The sequence below is a fragment of the Delphinus delphis genome, chromosome 13, assembly GCF_949987515.2.
Source record: "Delphinus delphis chromosome 13, mDelDel1.2, whole genome shotgun sequence".
NCBI classification, from domain to species: Eukaryota; Metazoa; Chordata; class Mammalia; order Artiodactyla; family Delphinidae; genus Delphinus; species Delphinus delphis.
This window is the reverse complement of record NC_082695.1, coordinates 38,391,294-38,409,620: the sequence shown is the minus strand read 5'-3', so window position 1 is coordinate 38,409,620 and position 18,327 is coordinate 38,391,294. Positions and strand designations below refer to the sequence as shown.

Sequence of the window (18,327 nt, the reverse complement as noted above, 5' to 3'; positions counted from 1 at the left end):
CTCCTTCAAAGCAGAGGACCATGTCTTGTTTGTCTTTGTAATTCTAACACTAATCACAGGGCCTAATACAGGGTAAGTATTTAATAAATTGGTGTTGAGTAAAGAATAAAAAAGATTATTTTCTAGAAGTCAAATGTCATGTTACTAATAACGCTACTGCCCAAGAAAGAATTTTGACGGAGGAAGAATTCTACAAGTAATAATCCTAATCTGTGTTAACCTAACATTTCCAAATAACAAACAAGATACTATTTAAAACAAAATATGCTAGTACATGCTACTCTGAACTTAAATTGTGTTGATTTTTTCCTTCTTTTTTATTAAGAGCTTTATTGAGATGTAGCTCACATATCATACAATTCACTCATTTAAAGCATGTAATTCGGTGGTTTTAGTATATTCAGTTGTATAAACCAACCACCCCTACCTAATTTCATTTTCATTACCACAAAAAGATACCCCCTTAACGATTAGCAGTCATTCTGAATTCACCCCTCTCTCCCCAGCCCCTAACAACCAGTAATATACTTTCTGTTTCTATGGATTTTCTTATTATGGACATTCTGTATAAATAAAATCAGATAATATGTGACCTTTTGTGACTGGCTTCTTTCACTCAACATAATGTTTTCAAGATTTATCTATGTTGCAGCATATGTCAGTACTCCATCCCTTTTTATGGCCTTTTTATGGCCATTTGTTTTGCTTTGTAATTGTAGCTTTATTTTTTAGATTGTTGTATACTTGACATATAACATTAAATTAATTAACATTAAATTAGATGTACACCACAATGACTGAATATCTGTAAATACTGTCGGCACCGTTTGTTGAAAAGACTGTTCTTTCCCCATTGAACTGTGCTGAACCCCTGTCAAAAATCAACTGACTTTAAATGCAAGGGCTTATTTCTGGACTCAGTTCTACTCCATCAATCTACATGCTTATTTTTATAATAGACTGTCTTGATTACTATAGCTTTGTGGTAAATTTTCAAATTGGGTAGTGTGAGTCCTCCAAATTTGTTCTTCATTTTTTAAGCTGTTTTGGCTATTCTGGGTCCCTTGAGTTTCCGTATGAATTTAAGGTTCAGTTTGCCAATTTCTGTACAAAAAAAAAAAAAAGGCAAGGATTTTGATAGGGATTGCACTGAATCCGTTGATTAGTTTGAGGAATACTGTCACATGTTAAATGTTGAATTATTCCCCCCAAAAGATATGCTGAAATGCTAATCCCCAACACCTCTGAATGTGAGCATATTTAGAAACAGGGTGTTTGCAGATGTAATCAAGTTAAAATGAGGTCATATCAGATTAGGATGGGCCCTAAATCCAATGACTGGTGTCCTTATAAGGTCATGTAAAATCATCTTTTGATCATTGTCTATGTAAAAGACTCTAGAAGTTCCATGAGCTCAATTAACTGTCTTCTATGCCTCCTTAGGGTTCTTTCCTTATGGATGGCCAAGGTACAAATGTTGGCCTGACGAAACTAAAATAGCGGGCTGGAGGACTGTTGATGTGGCTCTCGGTATTAAATAATCTCCCTATAACCGTCTGAACTTGACTAATCAGAGACTGACTTGAATGAATTTGAAAATAAACTATGTACCCAGAAAAAAAAAAAGAAGGTCATGTGACAACAGAGGGGCACAGAGACTCACAGGGGACAAGACCACGTGAAGACAGAGGCAGGGAAATGAGTGATGCATCGACAAGCCAAGGAAAGCCAAGGACTGCCAACAACCACCAGAAGCCAGGAGAGAGGCACAGAAGAGATCCTCCCTCAGATCTCCAGAAGAAAACAGTCTTGCCAACATCTTCACTTTGGACTTCTAGCCTCCAGAATTTGAAAGAATAAGTTTCTGTTGTAAAGCTGCTGTTTGCGGTAATTTGTTATGGCAACCCTAGGAAACTAATACACCATCTAAACAACATTAAATCTTCTGATGCATAAACATGAAACGTCTTTCCATTTAGGTCATCTTTAATTTCCTTCAACAATGCTATATAGTTTTTGGTATACAAATCTTGTACTTATTGGGCTAAATTTATTCTTAAGTATTTTATTCTTTGTGATGCTATTGAAAATGGAATTTTTTTTTAATTTCATTTTCAGATTGTTCATTGCTAGTATACAGAAATACAACTGATTTTTCTTTTTTTTTTTCTGGTACGCGGGCCTCTCACTGTTGTGGCCTCTCCCGCTGCGGAGCACAGGCTCCAGATGCGCAGGTTCAGTGGCCATGGCTCACGCGCCCAGCCGCTCCGCGGCATGTGGGATCTTCCCGGACTGGGGCATGAACCCGTGTCCCCTGCACTGGCAGGCAGACTCTCAACCACTGCGCCACCAGGGAAGCCCTGATTTTTCTATATTGATCTTGTATCCTGTGACTATGCTGAATTCATTTATTAGTTCTAACAGTTTTTTTTTGTGGATTCTTTAGATTTTTCTATACACAAGATCATGTCACCTGTGAACACAGAGGGTTTAACTTCTTCCTTTCTCTTATTTCTTTTTCTTGCCTAATTGCCCCAGCTAGACCCTCTAGGAAAATATGGAATAAAAGTGAGGAGAGCAGACATTCTTGTTTTGTTCCTGATCTTAAAGGAGAAGGCATTCAGTCTTTCCCACTGAGTACGCTGTTAGCTGTGGGTTTTTCATCGATGTCCTTTATCAAGCTGAAGAAGTTCCCTTCTGTTCCTAGTTTATTTAGTATTTTTATCATGAAGGATGTTGGATTTTGGCAAATGCTTTTTGTGTATCTCTTGATATTATCATGTGTATCCTTAAGATTTAAACACAATTAGAGCTAATTCTATAATGTGGTTAGCAACTTAATGTTAATTTTTCTTATTTCATATATAATCCTTCCCCTAAAGAATCTCAGAGAGTTAGTTTCTTTATGTACATGGCAGTAATAAAGCTTTGACAATTATTCAATTTAACTACCGAATTTTTTCTTTAAAATACTGTAAACATACTAGTAAACTGGATATATTTTGGCCCCTAGGGACAAATAAATAAAAGGCACAGGCCCAGTCTCCAAGAAACACGAAACCCAGAGACCAAATAAATAACCATTTTAGTAGATAACAGGAGACCTAAACAGATAAATAGCGTATGCATGTACCAGGGAGGGGGGAAGGAGAGAGGAAGTAAGCATAAAAGTTCAATATTTATAGGAGGCAAAGGAGTTAATCCAGAGAACGAGGGAGACAAGGAGGAAAGGGTATTCTGCATGGAAGGAGTGGTGTGTGCAAAGGTTACAGAAGTGAGGAAACACACGCAGTGCTGTGTGGCTGATAAGCATTAGTGTGTGCACAGGTGTCTGTGGCAAGGCAGAGCTGTGTTACCATGAGATGACGCTGGAGATATGGGCCAGAGGAGTTTTACTGTTATCCCGTTCATTCAGGGTAGACTGATGCAGTCCAACAGAACACAGAACTTTTTAGCTATACTTGTACCTAATACTGATACAATGTATTCTGCCCCCTAAAGGAAAAAAAAAGTGCACAGAACATTGAATCATAAATATATTCATATAAATATATACACACACACACACACACATACACTGTTCTTACTTGTTTCCCTCCACTTTACCAACATATTCCGGATTTTCATCTATTATTGAAGAGTTAGCTGTAAGAAGTTTTTTTATATCACATTATTTGCTTTCTTTAAGGCTCTTTCCTCTATATACTAACTTTATTTGCCATTACTGAAAATTAAAAAATATAACCAACCTATTGCCACTTGGATACTGTACTACAATGTCATGATCTTCATCAATGCCACAAACAGTTCCAGTTGTAGTTAAAGTCTCAAACATGCCATCAGTCCATCCTCCATGACCGTGCTGCAAAGACTGTACAATTTCTAGGTCAAGATCTATATTGACCAGGTCACCAATCTGCAATCCACCAGGATTCCTGTTGCCATTCTGCTCACCTATAATTGCAGAGGGAGTTGACAAAGGAAAAGGAAAATCACAGCAACGACAGGCAACTGCACTGTTTTAAATAAGAAAAAGCCCAAGATATTTGAGTTTTAGTTACTATCTAATCTTAAAATGTTTTGAGAATATACTGTGAGTATCAAATTCTAGAATTAGAGAGCTTTAAAAGAAGAAAGAAAAGAAAACAGACTCAAAACCAGAAATAATGTAATGATTTACAACAATGACTGAACAGGGGCAGAATCTACAGAAGACTAGGCAACCATCTATCAGAACACAAAGTTCTGAGCATTGACAATATTCACCTTTCTGCCTGGATGACTTGCTGAAGAGCCAACATAACTAACTAAAGTATATGAAAGAGAACCCTGGAATTTTTTTTCCTCTGAAGTGCTTACTGTTATTAGTTACCAAATAGTTCTTGTGATTTTTGCCTAAAGAGCATTTTCAAATATTTCAAAGCCCATTTCTGAGATTATTTTCAAAACTACTTATGGGATAAAGGATTCATGATCATAAAACATTATGCTGAGGGATCTGAAATGGGTATGCTGATTCTACACTTTCCTTGTAAAACCCAGATACAAAACAAAGTTTCTGAAAGCAAGAGAAAGAGATGATCTCCTCAAAACCGTAAGATTTTCTTCTACATTCTCCTTTTTAAAAAAATTAGGTATGCTGGAAGAGAACAGCGTTTTGGGGCAATAAGGCAAATCAAATGATTTGGAAAGAGGAACAGAGCGTTCACATGAGAAAGGAAAGCATTCAGAGACTAAAGGTTTAATCAGAAGAATGTGGTAAATATTCATCTTGCCAACAATGAAGAATCTATAAAATGAAACTAGTTTTGGTTTTCTTGTTCTTTTTTTATTTTAATGATACATGAAATTATATTTATCATATTATCTTAATCTTAGAGCTGTTCTTATATTTTCAAAGAAATTTTACAGAAATTCTAAGGAATTTATAAGCATTAAATTGTTAGGTCCTATTCTCCGTAGTATAAGAGATATAACATTGATCATATAACCCAAAATTTTTCAACAATATAAGTTTATGGTTAAAAGACAAAAGTTTCAAATATAGTATGCCATATAAATGGTATATCAATTATCAAGTCATGACAATTCTTTCAGAGTTTAAATAAATTAAAAAGAACAAATGCTTTAAAACAAAATAAAACCAAAAGAGTATGTCTTTAAAAAGCTTTAATGGTAACTAATTTTTTTAAAGCCCAATTTAAACACTTTTCCGATTCCATGAACTCTGACCCATTATTTAGAAATTTTCTCTAGCCTGTTAACTCACCTAGCACAGGACAATGATCTCTGTAGAAAGAACCTCCTTTGGCATCCTGGACACACTTCAGGTCAGACTAAGAAAAAGAAAAGAAAGCAGAAAAATCACCCTTGAAAACTTCAACTACAGCTTAAAACCTAAAATACGCAAAAATGTTCATTTAGAACATATCCTCAGCAGAAATGAAGAGTAGCTCTCGGTTAACAGTCACACTAAACATTGCTTTCAAAAACACCCATCAAAAACTATAAACTTGACCTTCAGATAGGTCATACTTTAAGATTTCTTTTAAACTTCAACATTAAAATGCCTGGATCTTTACCATTATCATACTTTCAAAAACACATGCTGGAAAAAAAGAACTAAAACAAAAATCTCGTATTTCAGAAGTACATAACATATTCCATTTTAAAGATATTTTTACCAAAAAAGAGCTCAACTCATTTGATCTTTCTAATCAATTTTATGAGATATACAAGGCAGGTATTGTATAAAGGAAATCAGCCAAAACTAAATAGTCAGAAAGTAGAAAAGGAAAAAACCAAATCCAGTCTTTTGATTCCTTGTCCAGTTAATTTCCTATTTATATCACTTTTAGTCCTTACTTTACCATAACTTCGTTAACTCAAGTTCCTTCCCACTTAGCTTTTATAAGAAAGTATTTAAGTATTTGAATGGGGAGGCAGTTGTGGTATAATGAAAAGTACAGGAAATGTGAACTTAGAAGAGCAACCTTGAGGGTGACTGAAAATTCAGAAACAGATTACCTAAAAGTGCCTAACAGTACCATATACATGTATAAAGTGATCAGTACATACATACTATATTAAGGAAAGGAGCTCCTTTATACAGACACATACACACACAAACACACCCCAACCCAACTCTCTTTTACAGCCTCCTTTGCCACTATAGCTCACATTTAGTTCAATCCTAGCCAAGGAGACATGGGTCAAGCAGTTTTAATATGATACTTTAACCCAGTGGTTCCACTTCTAGGAATCTATCTTAAGGAAATATACCCATAAATGTATAAAGACATATGCACAAGGATGCTTACTGAAACACTGCTTGCAACAATGAAAAAAACAAAAAAAAACCCAGATACCCATCAACAGAAATCTCATTATATAAACAATGGCATAACCATATAATGGAATACTACTCAGCCATCAAAAAAGAATGGGATCAATCTGTATGTATACTACTCAATAAGTACCTGAGCGCACACAGCATGTAAAGCTTCATTTGAAGCAAGTTAATAATCAGTTGGAATTCTACAAAAATTCCCAATTTAAAAACAGGGAGAGGCATGAAGATAATAATGAAAAACTAATGACCAATGCTGTATACAACTGTAAAAGGTGGCGAGTAAACTACCTGTCTAGATTCACAAGGCTCGCTTTTATGTATAAAAGGAATAGATTAAGGCAAAGGGACAGTGGGATATTTTTTCCCCTCCTAATGAGCATAAGAGTTGGAAAAAAAAATGAAATTTTAGAATTCTTTGAATGAAAAATGTATTCAAGGTGGAAAGGATATAAAAGGCATTAATATCTTAGCATTAATATAATATTTAATTACACTCTATAAATTAAATAGCTGAGGTCAACATTTGAATAATGATCCATGACATGCAGAAATATAGGACAATCCATTGAATAAAAACTACCATTATGCTCCTTAAGCACTTAAGTAATTCAAAGTGCTTCTAGGTCAGTCATTTTCAATCATCAACACTACACTTTAAAAATACAGAGGAGGGCTTCCCTGGTGGCGCAGTGGTTGAGAGCCCGCCTGCCTATGCAGGGGACATGGGTTCGTGCCCCGGTCCGGGAAGATCCCACATGCCGCGGAGCAGCTGGCCCGTGAGCCATGGCCGCTGAGCCTGCGCGTCCGGAGCCTGTGCCCCGCGACGAGAGAAGCCACAACAGTGAGAGGCCCGCGTACCGCAAAAAATAATAATAATAAAAATAAATAAAAATAAAAATACAGAGGAAAAAACTCGTAAAAAATAATTTTAACACCTATTGTATTAAATTCTCACTTTACAGATGTTCCCTCCAATTGCATACTCATGATTCAGATGGCTGTATTCTGACAAAAGGAGATGACAAAAGAAAAAATGGAAGAATACAATAAGGGCTATTTTTACTTCCCTTCTTTCACCTGTCCAATATTTTCAGCTTTTGTGGTTCTTACACTTACCATGCCCTCAAAGCCAACTCTGTAAAGGTTCTTAGCACCATTGTCCCAGAGAACATAGGCCGCACTATGTGGGCTTGATGCACTCCAGTCTTGGATTTCTGTTACCTAAGGGAAATTTTTGAGGAAAAAAAAAATTTTGAAAGAGGAGAGGAGAGATTGGTTCTTTTAATTATATTTAAATCTTTAAAAATATTTCAGCTACAATCCTGTGTAACAGGATCATGAAAAATACTTATTTACCAAATATATGTCACTTCTAACATATAACTGAATAATACAGTTTTCCAGAATATTATAAGCTAATTTCTAAAACCACTGTAGAAATTGTAAATACAGAAGCTTAGTGATTATTACAGTGACGGATCATCAGAAAATACATAATTCAATACAAAATTTAAAATCTTCACTCTTAAAGGATTCCCTCTAACTATTCTTTTAAACCTATTCTTTGATACAAAATTTAAAATCTTTGACCAAATACCCTGAAAAATTCAAGGTAAACCCACTCTCTGGTCAGCTAAACGCTGATAAGCATGAGGCTCAAAGGCCAAGTTTAAAGAAGACTTGAGTGACTTGGCTCCTCCAGCAGCACCCCTCAGTTGCCCCAAAAAGCAGGCCTTCTAAGCTGAAACACTGTGACTGCAGTGGAGACCCAGACACAATCTCTAGGCCCCACACACCAGCAGGCTGATTAGTAAGAGCGTTTAATACTTAAAAAAAAAAAAAAAAAAATACTGGAGTTGCTATTGCTTAAGGACCAAGAATCAACTACACAAAACTGACGCACAACGAGCACTAAACTTGGGTATTCTCAAGTGAACCAGTCTACAGCTCAGTATGGGAAGTCGCACATGTGCAATTCATTACTCTTCTCCACCCTGACACTTATAATCAACCACGCTACATAGTTACTTAGAATGCCAGGCTGATGTTAAATGTAATTTTTAAGGCATGCCCTTAAAAACAGACTATTTCAAATAAGATACATAATGACCATTTCATTTTCACCCTGTACTAAAGAAATAGTTTTGCAAGCTATGTATTTTATGGTGCTTTTGTAGAGATAAAAAGTTCTTATGCTTAAAATTTAATCAAATATTTGAGCAACATTTCAAATTGTTAGTAAATGAGTCTATCTATTCTCTTTAATTTTTTTTTTTTTTTAATGGCCGAACGGTGCAGCATGCAGGATCTTAGTTCCCCGACCAGGGATCAAACCCATACCCCCTGCACTGGGAGCGTAGAGTCTTAACCACTGGGCTGCCAGAGAGTCCCTATTCTTTTTAATTTTAAAATGAATTATACATTATAAAAATATATCATATGTAAATTTTAAAGAATAATAAAAAAACAAAATGAACATCAGACTAAGAAAAAGAATATTACCAGTACTTTTCAATTCCCCTGCATGCCTCTCATCAATCCCACCCTCCTGCCTTCCAACAGAGGTAACTACCATCCTGAATGCAGAGTCCATCACTGCCATGCTTTGCTTTCTGATTTTCACAACCACTGTATAACCTTCCAAAGCAAGAGTTTCTAACACTCTAAAGTGAAACATGCAACTTTTAGCAAAAAAAAATCCCTTCTAATTCTAATATAGTCAGGTTCTATTTCATTCATTTTTAAAAATACAATGCTAGATTAAATAACTGTGTTTTTATGAGAGGGACAAAAAAGTATGTGACCAACTAAAAAACAAAGACTACAAACTTTAAATCAAATTCATCCTGAATTTCAAATTACTTGGGATATAAGCAAATTCATTACTCAAGCTCTGAATCACTAAATGAAATTCCTTCATTTGTTAATATGATTTGGTTAATCAAGGAGGAAAGTGGAAGGCATAAGAAAATAACTACATTAATTTCATACTTTCAATTCTGATTAAGAAATATGTGCGGAATGGCTGCTAAAACCATTAGGTAAAAGGTTGCTGAGAAACTCTGTAAAGGATCAAACTGACAATACCTGCACTGATCAATCTTAACGTCACCAATAGTAGGATAATCAAACTTTATATGCCTCCTGATGTGATGCAATGAAAGTACACACACCACTGATGAGGTACTCTTGACAAAAAAACCTGAACCGGAACCTGAATCTGATCATGTCTCTACACCTAACACCTAGTTTATAAGAATACAAGGCTCAGGGGAAGAAGTTCAAGAACATCATAAAGAATCAATCAGCCAAATCCAAAGAACCTTGATTTCTTCAACAAATAAATGGCATTTTTTAAAATGTTGATAATTTTTGAAGTTGGATGTTGGGTGCATGGGAATTTGTTATACTATTCTTTCTATTCTGGTGTATGTTTGAAATTCTCCATAATAAAGTTTTTTAAAAAGAAGAAAATATATCTAGCGTACCTGTATGAAATAATCAACATATATTCGAAAGCATTTGCAAAATGAAAACAGTCTTGAAATACTAACTTAGGTAGTTAAGAATACACTACACACTTCCATGATGACCTTACATCATGCTTGCCAAAGCCATGGTGCAAAGCAAAAAACCATGGTACATGTTGGCACATGGTAGGCCATAGATTGTATCAGTATTACAACGTCAGCCTAGGTTGGTTTACACCCCTTAATATGGCTCACACTAGCCGTATTGTTGAGAACATGTAGTGATGAGAATGGGGTGGGAATCTTGAACCCTCAAGGGAAAAAAAAGATAAGGAAAGAGGATTGGGACAGAGCAGCCAGCACTGAAGACTGGCCAGCACAGGAAGGCTTAAAAACTTTCTTCATTCACACACATGGTCAAAAAGAGTCAGACAAAAATTACATTTCATCTCAAACATGTGCTTAAATAATGTTTAAGACTTCCTATTATATTAAGTTCCCTCACTTAGAGTCACATGTGTAAGATGGTTTCATTTACTTTTCATTTTGTTCTTAAAATGTAACAAGTATTAAGTCATAATAAACCAAAAATGTAATACTGATGACTCAAAGCTTCAAGAATGCCTACTTTTCATCCCCCTAAGAAGTGCCAATATAACAAAAATCCAGAAAGTTCCATTTATGTGGCTTCAGACTTTAGCTGCAACTGCTTTTGAAAAGCTGATGAAAAAAAATTTTTTCCAACCCTCTGACCATAAAATTAAGCGTGAGGAAGAATATAAAGTTAAAAACAATTTTAGAATGAAAGTATTAAAAAATTTACTTCTTGTGCACTCTTGCAAAAGACATTACTAGAACGTGTACACCACCAAAGGAAAGAGTAAGCTAAGTAAGATGATGTAATGGGATACAGAAAACATGGGATCTGGGTTTCCCTGGTGGCACAGTGGTTAAGAATCCGCCTGCCAATGCAGGGGACACGGGTTTCAGCCCTGGTCCAGGAAGATCCTACATGCCGTGGAGCAACTAAGCCCGTGCACCACAACTACTGAGCCTGTGCTCTAGAGCCCACGACCCACAACTACTGAGCCTGTGTGCCACAACTACTGAAGCCCATGTGCCTAGAGCCCGAGCTCCACAACAAGAGAAGCCACCACAATGAGAAGCCTGTGCACCACAACGAAGAGTAGTCCCCACTTGCCACAACTAGAGAAAGTGCGCATGCAACAACGAAGACCCAATGCAGCCAAAAATAAATAAATAAAATTTTTTTTAAATGCTTAAAAAAAAAAAAAAGAAAACATGGGATCCAGCCAGGAAAGAGGCAAGGGCATCCATCAAAGGGAGCTGCCAGGATGACTGCTGGGTACCAGGCATCAAGGGCAATCTGTCTGAACTGTAGCCATGTGATTCACAGGCCAGACATGCTGAAGGCTCTTATCACCCAGATGCCCACTGCCATTGCACCATTTTATCAACCTAAGGTCACACTGCCTGAGTGAGCCTGACCCAAATTCTCCACTGTACTTGGCTTGTTGGACTATGTAATGATGAGGTTCCCACTCTCCCCTCCACCCCCCATTCTCTGCCACCTAAATCAACTGAGGTCTCTCATCTTACCCCACAGAATATTCCGCTTTGACCCACTCCTAAAACTTTGAGGTGGACCATGGTAAGCTTAGAAGCAAAACATGCATAGTAACTCATGTCCTCTGACCATATTCCTGTCCAGTGTCCTGCACTTGGCCCATACTTCTGCCTTGCCTGATGTCCTGACCGTGCTGATCCCTGTGTTTCCCAGGACTCACTAAGGAGTTGTTGCAGGGCTTGCAATTGGGAAAGGGTAAACAGAAGACTTTTAAAGGTATTCATAACATTCTGTTTTTTAATCTGTAGAGTAGGAAAAAAAGTTTGCTTTTTAAAATTTTATTACTATTCTTTAAGCTTTAATATACATTTTATACATCCTATGTAACACAGTATTGCTATGATTACAGAAGTTGTTAACTGCACAAAGGGCCTTGCCAAGGAGGAGAATAGAGGCTGACCTCCAGCCTGAGCTCCACTTACCAAGACCTTATGCACGGGGACAAGGCTGTTCCTGTGTCCACGCTCAAAAGGGTACCTTTTCTCTACCACTGGCTTGCCAAGCATGTCCCCACATCACTCCATCCATCCAGAGGTGGTGCCTTTCCCAAATTCACACTGGTCTATTTTTCTTTTTAGAAATGTGCTTCTCAAACTTTAATGTACATCTGAATGACTTAGGGCTCTTGTTAAAATGAAGATCCTGGGGCTTCCCTGGTGGCGTGGTGGTTGAGAGTCCGCCCGCCGATGCAGGGGACACGGGTTCCTGCCCCAGTCCGGGAAGATCCCACATGCCGCGGAGCGGCTAGGCCCATGAGCCATGGCCGCTGGGCCTGTGCGTCCGGAGCCTTGCTCCACAACGAGAAAGACCACAACAGTGAGAGGCCCGCATATCACAAAAAAAAAAAAAAAAATGAAGATCCTAATTTAGAAAGTCTAGGAGGAAAGGGACCTATTACCTATTATACTTCTAACAAGCTTTCAGGTGACACCAATGCTGCTGGTCAACAGGCCACACTATAGTCACAGAATTTAGATTTATACTTCTGGTTGTCCATCCCCCCAAATTAGAATATAGGTTTCAGAAGAGTAGGAATTTTGCCTCTTTTGTTTATTCCCATAACCCTCATGCTTGGAACAGAATCCTTCACCTAAGTGTTCAATAAATATTTACTAAATTAAAAAAAAATTGCTTCCTTAATAAAAATCAAAGTACTTAAAACATATAGGCCAAAATATTTCTGTCCGACTTCCAAACGTTAAAATTAGACCTTATTACTTGAAATTAAATCAATATAACAATACTCTGAATTTAGAAAACATCTATTTGACAAAATGTTTAAAAATCTCAAATTCAAAAGAATCTATATAGCACCAAGTTGTACAAAAGAGGCTTTCGAGTTCCTAGGAAGAGTTCCTCAGATGACAGAGACTCTAAAATCATCATTCCTTAATGCTAAAAACAATATTTTAAAGAAGGTAACAGAACTGATATTGACTTCAAAATCTCAAACGTGAAATGCTGTTCATTTCAGTACATCTAGCAAAACACAGAGAATACACATTTAACACGTGACTGACTGAATCAACGAATGCATCATCAGCAAAAGCAACATGAAATCCAAATAAGTAAAACCAACAACCCATTCACCCTAATATCTCTGGCTACCCCAGCCCGTTAAAGAGGCTGTACAAAATTCCCTTCAGAATAACTGCTATAACTGACCCCTAGACAGCTCTACACGCCTCCTGAGAAGGGTAAGGAGTTAAGTGGACTGAATAACAAAGTAGCTGCCTATTACCCCTCAGAAACAGACCTTTGGGGGAATGGAATATAAAACAAGTACATTCAAATGAAGTTTTAATAACAAGAAAATCAAGAGCATGAGATACCGCTTAGGGAGGACTAGCCCAAACAGGATGTTCAGAAAGGCATTCTGGGCAACAAAACGGCCACATGAAGCCTAAAAGTGGAAAGGTAAAATCTACCCTACAACCTTCTCACGGAACGCCAATATGTACAACAGAGCAGGAACAATCTTTTTTCTTCTGGGGGGAAAAAAATGAAAACTTAAGAAACTGTTATTGGCATTAAAAAAATGGGCCAAGAAATTCAACTACAGTAGTTATAAAATCTACTGAATATACAATATTCTAGAATAACATGATGAATCAAAAACAATTTTTACCTTTCCCCTACGTCCATTTCCTCCATCCTGATCTTCCCACTGCCAGTCCACTCCTCGTACCACTCTGGCACCTGCAAAGATCCCTCTGGCTGTAATCTTCTTAGATTTTCTACGAGACTCTAACAGAACCCTAAAAAAAGTATTTACTTTCAAATTTATATAAAAATAGGTAACAGCAGTTTATTTTTTAAAATAAGGTTATAAAAAAGGTTATTCTGAAAATATAAAAGATTTTTCTTTGTTCTGGTTAATACCATAACAGCACGGTACAGGAACACTTTCCACGTTACACAGGTTATGATGATGAAGACATTAGTAGTTGGAATAATAATAATAACGGCTAATATTTACTTAGCTTTTCCTATACATAAAAGCACTTACAGAGGTATAAAGTCTGTTACAGTCCCTAAGATGAAGGTATTATTATTCATTTTACCAATGAGGAAACTAAGTCCCAAAGAGCTAAGTAATTTGCCCAAGGTCACAAAAGTTAAATTGGAATGGAATCAACACATGAATCCAGTCTAACCACTTCAGGGTATCACCACACTCTTCAATACTTTAGAGATGGCAAATTCAAAACCCTACAACTGTCAGGCAAGTACTACAAATGAGGGTCTAAGAAAGACAGCACCACAGCAATGACAAATGGCAAATGGCACTTGACCTCAGGCTGGGGAAAACAATAGGGAGTGGTAGGGACTTTGGTGAACTCCAGAGTATGATTTGTCTAAAGGGTACAGGTGTTCCTGTGCTTCAGCCAACTGCTGCCAGGAAAAAATGCAGAACCTGTGTTGACAGTCTTTGGAGCGTGGGGGAACAGAATAGGGTTAGAATTCATAAACCTGATTTTTCTGTGAAATCACCCGATTTTAAAAGGTTAGCAATTGTTCAAAAATTTAGATCACTGTGTAAGTCAAGTAAAATACATCTGTGGCCTGGATTTGACCTACACTAAACTGTCTCTAAAGTAGTGTATACCTACAAGAGACGACAGACCTTGAAAAAGATGCTATACTCAACTATCTAGACAAGCATGGTTTTCCAAGGCCTTCTATCCCTTATTCTTCTACATCCTTCTCATTCCTAAAAATCAAAAAGATTTGGGGTTTTTTCTTCTGCTCTGCTTTTATCTCATTATTCTGTTCATTTTCAGAATATCTTTACTACACCCTAACTTTAAAAATTGTAAGCAAAAGACAAAAATAAATAATCTGTTGAAAGTTACTCACTTAATAAATGGCAGGACCAGGATCTGAACCAGGACAGTCTGACACAAAAATCCATTTTCCTATTACTCCTGCTGCCTCCTTGTCACTGACTTGATTCTTGCTCCTATGCATTAGTCATAGCTACAGGAGAATACTCAATCACCTGACACTCTGCACCCATTCACAATTAACACCCTTCTCTCTTTGCTCCTAAGACACTTAATATACATCACTATATACAGTCTGAAACATCACATGATAATCACTGTTAATCAAATAATACCTTAATTCGTAAACTCCTTAAGAATAACGTCTTATTAATCTTCAAATTTACACAAGTATAGTCTTAATGCTCTGTAGTCTTAATAAATGTCTCTTGATTCAATAAATGGGCTCTAGTGTTCACAAGATAGAATGCATACAGAGAAAACAATCAGCCTCCTTTGGGCCACCCTTTCATTTCCAAACACTGAGCAGTGCCAAGTCTCCACACTAGAGAAAGAACAGCTCAGATTATCCTGGAAAAATACATGTATCTCTATCTTCACAGAGCTCTTTTCTCGCTATGTGGTAGGCCTGGTCCACATCTAGCCTGGTAATTGCTACTTCTTGACGAAACCAGCTGTCAGAAGCTATTTCCTGATCCTATTTTTAACGCTGAATGGTATAAAAAATTCAATAGAAACAAGGAATTGCAATTGAAAAAAAAAATGGATTGCCATACCGCTCACTTCCTGGTGTAGTAATTCTATAAAAGCGATGCCTTAAATGATGTTTATCTCCATGATAACAAACTGTGCACAAATCATAATTTGTACACTCCGCACATTTCCATCGAATGCCAATGATTGGTTGCTGGCGGCAGGTATCACACATGGTTCCATCATGCTTGATGCCTATTAAAACAAGGATACACGCTTACCTTAATTACAAGTATTATTTATTTGAATATTATTCCCTAAGGGAAAAAATAAGAACACAGCATTTTACAAAATAGTTCAATAAAACAAGAAGTAATATTTCAAATGTACCATATATAGTTGCAAGATAACATATTGCAAATATTTTAACCAGTACAAATTATAGACTAAATATTTTCTATCCCTTCTTTTTTCACTAGTAAGAACACTTCTCAGTAGCACTTTCCTTGCTCTCATCCACAAACTGAAATTTAGGTTCAATCCAGAGAAAGAAAGAAGAATCCTTTATCACCAAGTAGATGTTTCAGACTTCAAACACACAAAAATCTTTTAAGGAATGTGAACCTATTCTCCAGGTAAAATTTCCAAAAGAAAAGACAGTTTTATCCTCATGATATCAGAAACAAACGATCAATTAACTTTAGCATTTATCCCTATGTATTGACAACCTTTTCCCCATCAACAGTAAACTTTAGACAATGATTAGCAAGCAAGTTTCCCAGTTTGGGAAACAAACTTGCGTTTGTCGTGGGTTTTCTTTTTTCCTTAAAGAACTAGAAGAAATTAACACTAGAAAAAGAAAACAAGCACTTGGTAATATAACCTATACTAAAAATGTTCACATGGATAGATGAGATACATGTTAGAACTATAAAAGTTCCACTATAAATCAATGAAAATAACTGACATTGTAGGGTAATAAGATTGGGGAATAATGTTCCTTTACTATTCTACTAAGATCACTTGTTCAATAAATTAAAACTAGGAGTTTTTTAAAACAATGTGTGGCCTGTGAACATCAGTGTCACTATTTCATGACACATGCTGTATGGTCATGCCCAATGTTGAACTACAAACAAGGGCTAAGTTGTCTGTACAATACTGACACTACCCGAGATCAAGTTCTGGCTCTCTCAATAGCTATCTCTGTGTCCATGAAAAAGTCATTTTAACTGAAGTACTTACATATAAAACAACAGTATTTATTTCAAAATATTTGGTGGAGAGGGAAGGGAAGTAAGGTGCGTTTAGATGAAACAAGATTGCTCGTGTTGAAGTTGGGTAACAGGTAACATGGGGGTTCATTATACTATTCTCTATTTTGTATAAGTTTAGAGATGTTCAATAATTAAATAAAAGAAATGAGTCATTTTAGTTCTCAGAACCTCAACTTCCTTTGGAGGAGGTAATATGTTCTTTAAAGGAAAGGTATGTTCTAAGAATAAAATGAGAATGTGAAGTACACGCAAGAACTAGAATACAACAGTAGTAATACTGTAGCTAAACTCTGCAAGAACTAATACATATTGCTACTTCCTGGTAAGGGGAAAAAATCCTACATAATTCATTTTCTATATCCCAGTTTAAAATCCCTATGAGTAAGGAAACCAGATTCTAAATAAAGTACCCTAGCTGAGATGGTTAAGAAGAAAAAAGGGAGGGAGGGAAGGAGGAAGAATGAACACTGAAAGGAAGCTGGGATGTCTAGTAAACTACAAAAGAGCATGACACCAACACCAAATATGTTTTATGCGCAATCCTTCTGCAGTCTCCTACCACACAAATGCCTGGCTGTAGAGACAGAGAAGACAGCAGACATCAGTACCTACTGATTCATTCAGTAACTATTTCTTTACTGCTACTGTGGGCAGGCCCTCTGCTGCTTTCAAATATCACTCTTGCTATGGTAGGAAGAACAGAAAGGAAGAAAATAAAAGGGGCTAGAGAAACAAAGTCAAGTACTAAGAAGCTTACACAGTAGTCCAGGTAAGATAATGGTAGTTTAAGCCAGGGTGATGATAGTGGAAGTGGAGAGAAAAAGAGTCAAGAGAGATTTAGGTCTTGGTGGCTATGGGTTAGAAAATAAAAGATGTAGAAGGTAACAAAAAAACAAAAAAAGTATAAATAAGATCATTAAAGAGAATACAAATGGATAAGTATTAGAGATATTTAGGAACAAACAGCACAATAAACTGAAACCTAGAACTGCTCCCTTAAAAAACAGAAAGGGAGCCACCAACAAAAACATAAATAAACACATGCTTATCAAATAATACAAGCTCAGGGCTCCACTGAGAAACTCATTCAAAAAACTAAATCAAAAAAAAAAAAAAAAAGAATCAGGAAACGTTTTTTAGAAATGGTGGATGAGTAGACCTTTCAAAGGAAGAAAGAAACCTCAGAAGAGCACAGAGTGTGTTCAATGAACCAGGAGCAGCTTTATTTGTTTGGCAGGATTATGAAATATAGTCAGAGACTTAGAGATAAACTTTATAGAGTCATGCTGGGAGATAATAAGATAAAACATAATCTCTGATCTGTATATTTAAATTGTTGCATTAAATGGGGAAAACAAAGGTATGCGATTTCAGAAACTACTCACATAAACTTACTGGCTAGGTAATGTTCAGAATCGAGTTTTTTAAACTACTCTGGGACCAATATTCTCATCTATAAATTGAGAAAATACTTCCTTTCATAGATGTTATGGACTGGGAGGTTCCCCCACAATCCCTAACCTCCAACGTGATGATATTTGGAAGTAAGGCCTTTGGGAGGTAATTAGGTTTAGATGAGGCAATGAGGGTGGGACTCCCA

The 18,327-nt window shown here is 36.6% G+C and overlaps 1 protein-coding gene across 1 annotated transcript in view; it reads right to left on the bottom strand.

Annotated features, from left to right (window-relative positions):
• Nucleotides 1–18,327, bottom strand: part of MIB1 (MIB E3 ubiquitin protein ligase 1) — a 114,989-nt gene that overhangs the window by 79,333 nt on the left and 17,329 nt on the right. The window contains exons 2-6 of the mRNA XM_060028778.1: nucleotides 15,534–15,705; nucleotides 13,599–13,728; nucleotides 7,469–7,573; nucleotides 5,270–5,336; nucleotides 3,750–3,954 (exon numbers count right to left, since the gene is read on the bottom strand). Of these exons, the coding sequence (XP_059884761.1) occupies nucleotides 3,750–3,954; nucleotides 5,270–5,336; nucleotides 7,469–7,573; nucleotides 13,599–13,728; nucleotides 15,534–15,705 (679 nt within the window). The remainder of the gene's footprint in view (nucleotides 1–3,749; nucleotides 3,955–5,269; nucleotides 5,337–7,468; nucleotides 7,574–13,598; nucleotides 13,729–15,533; nucleotides 15,706–18,327) is intronic.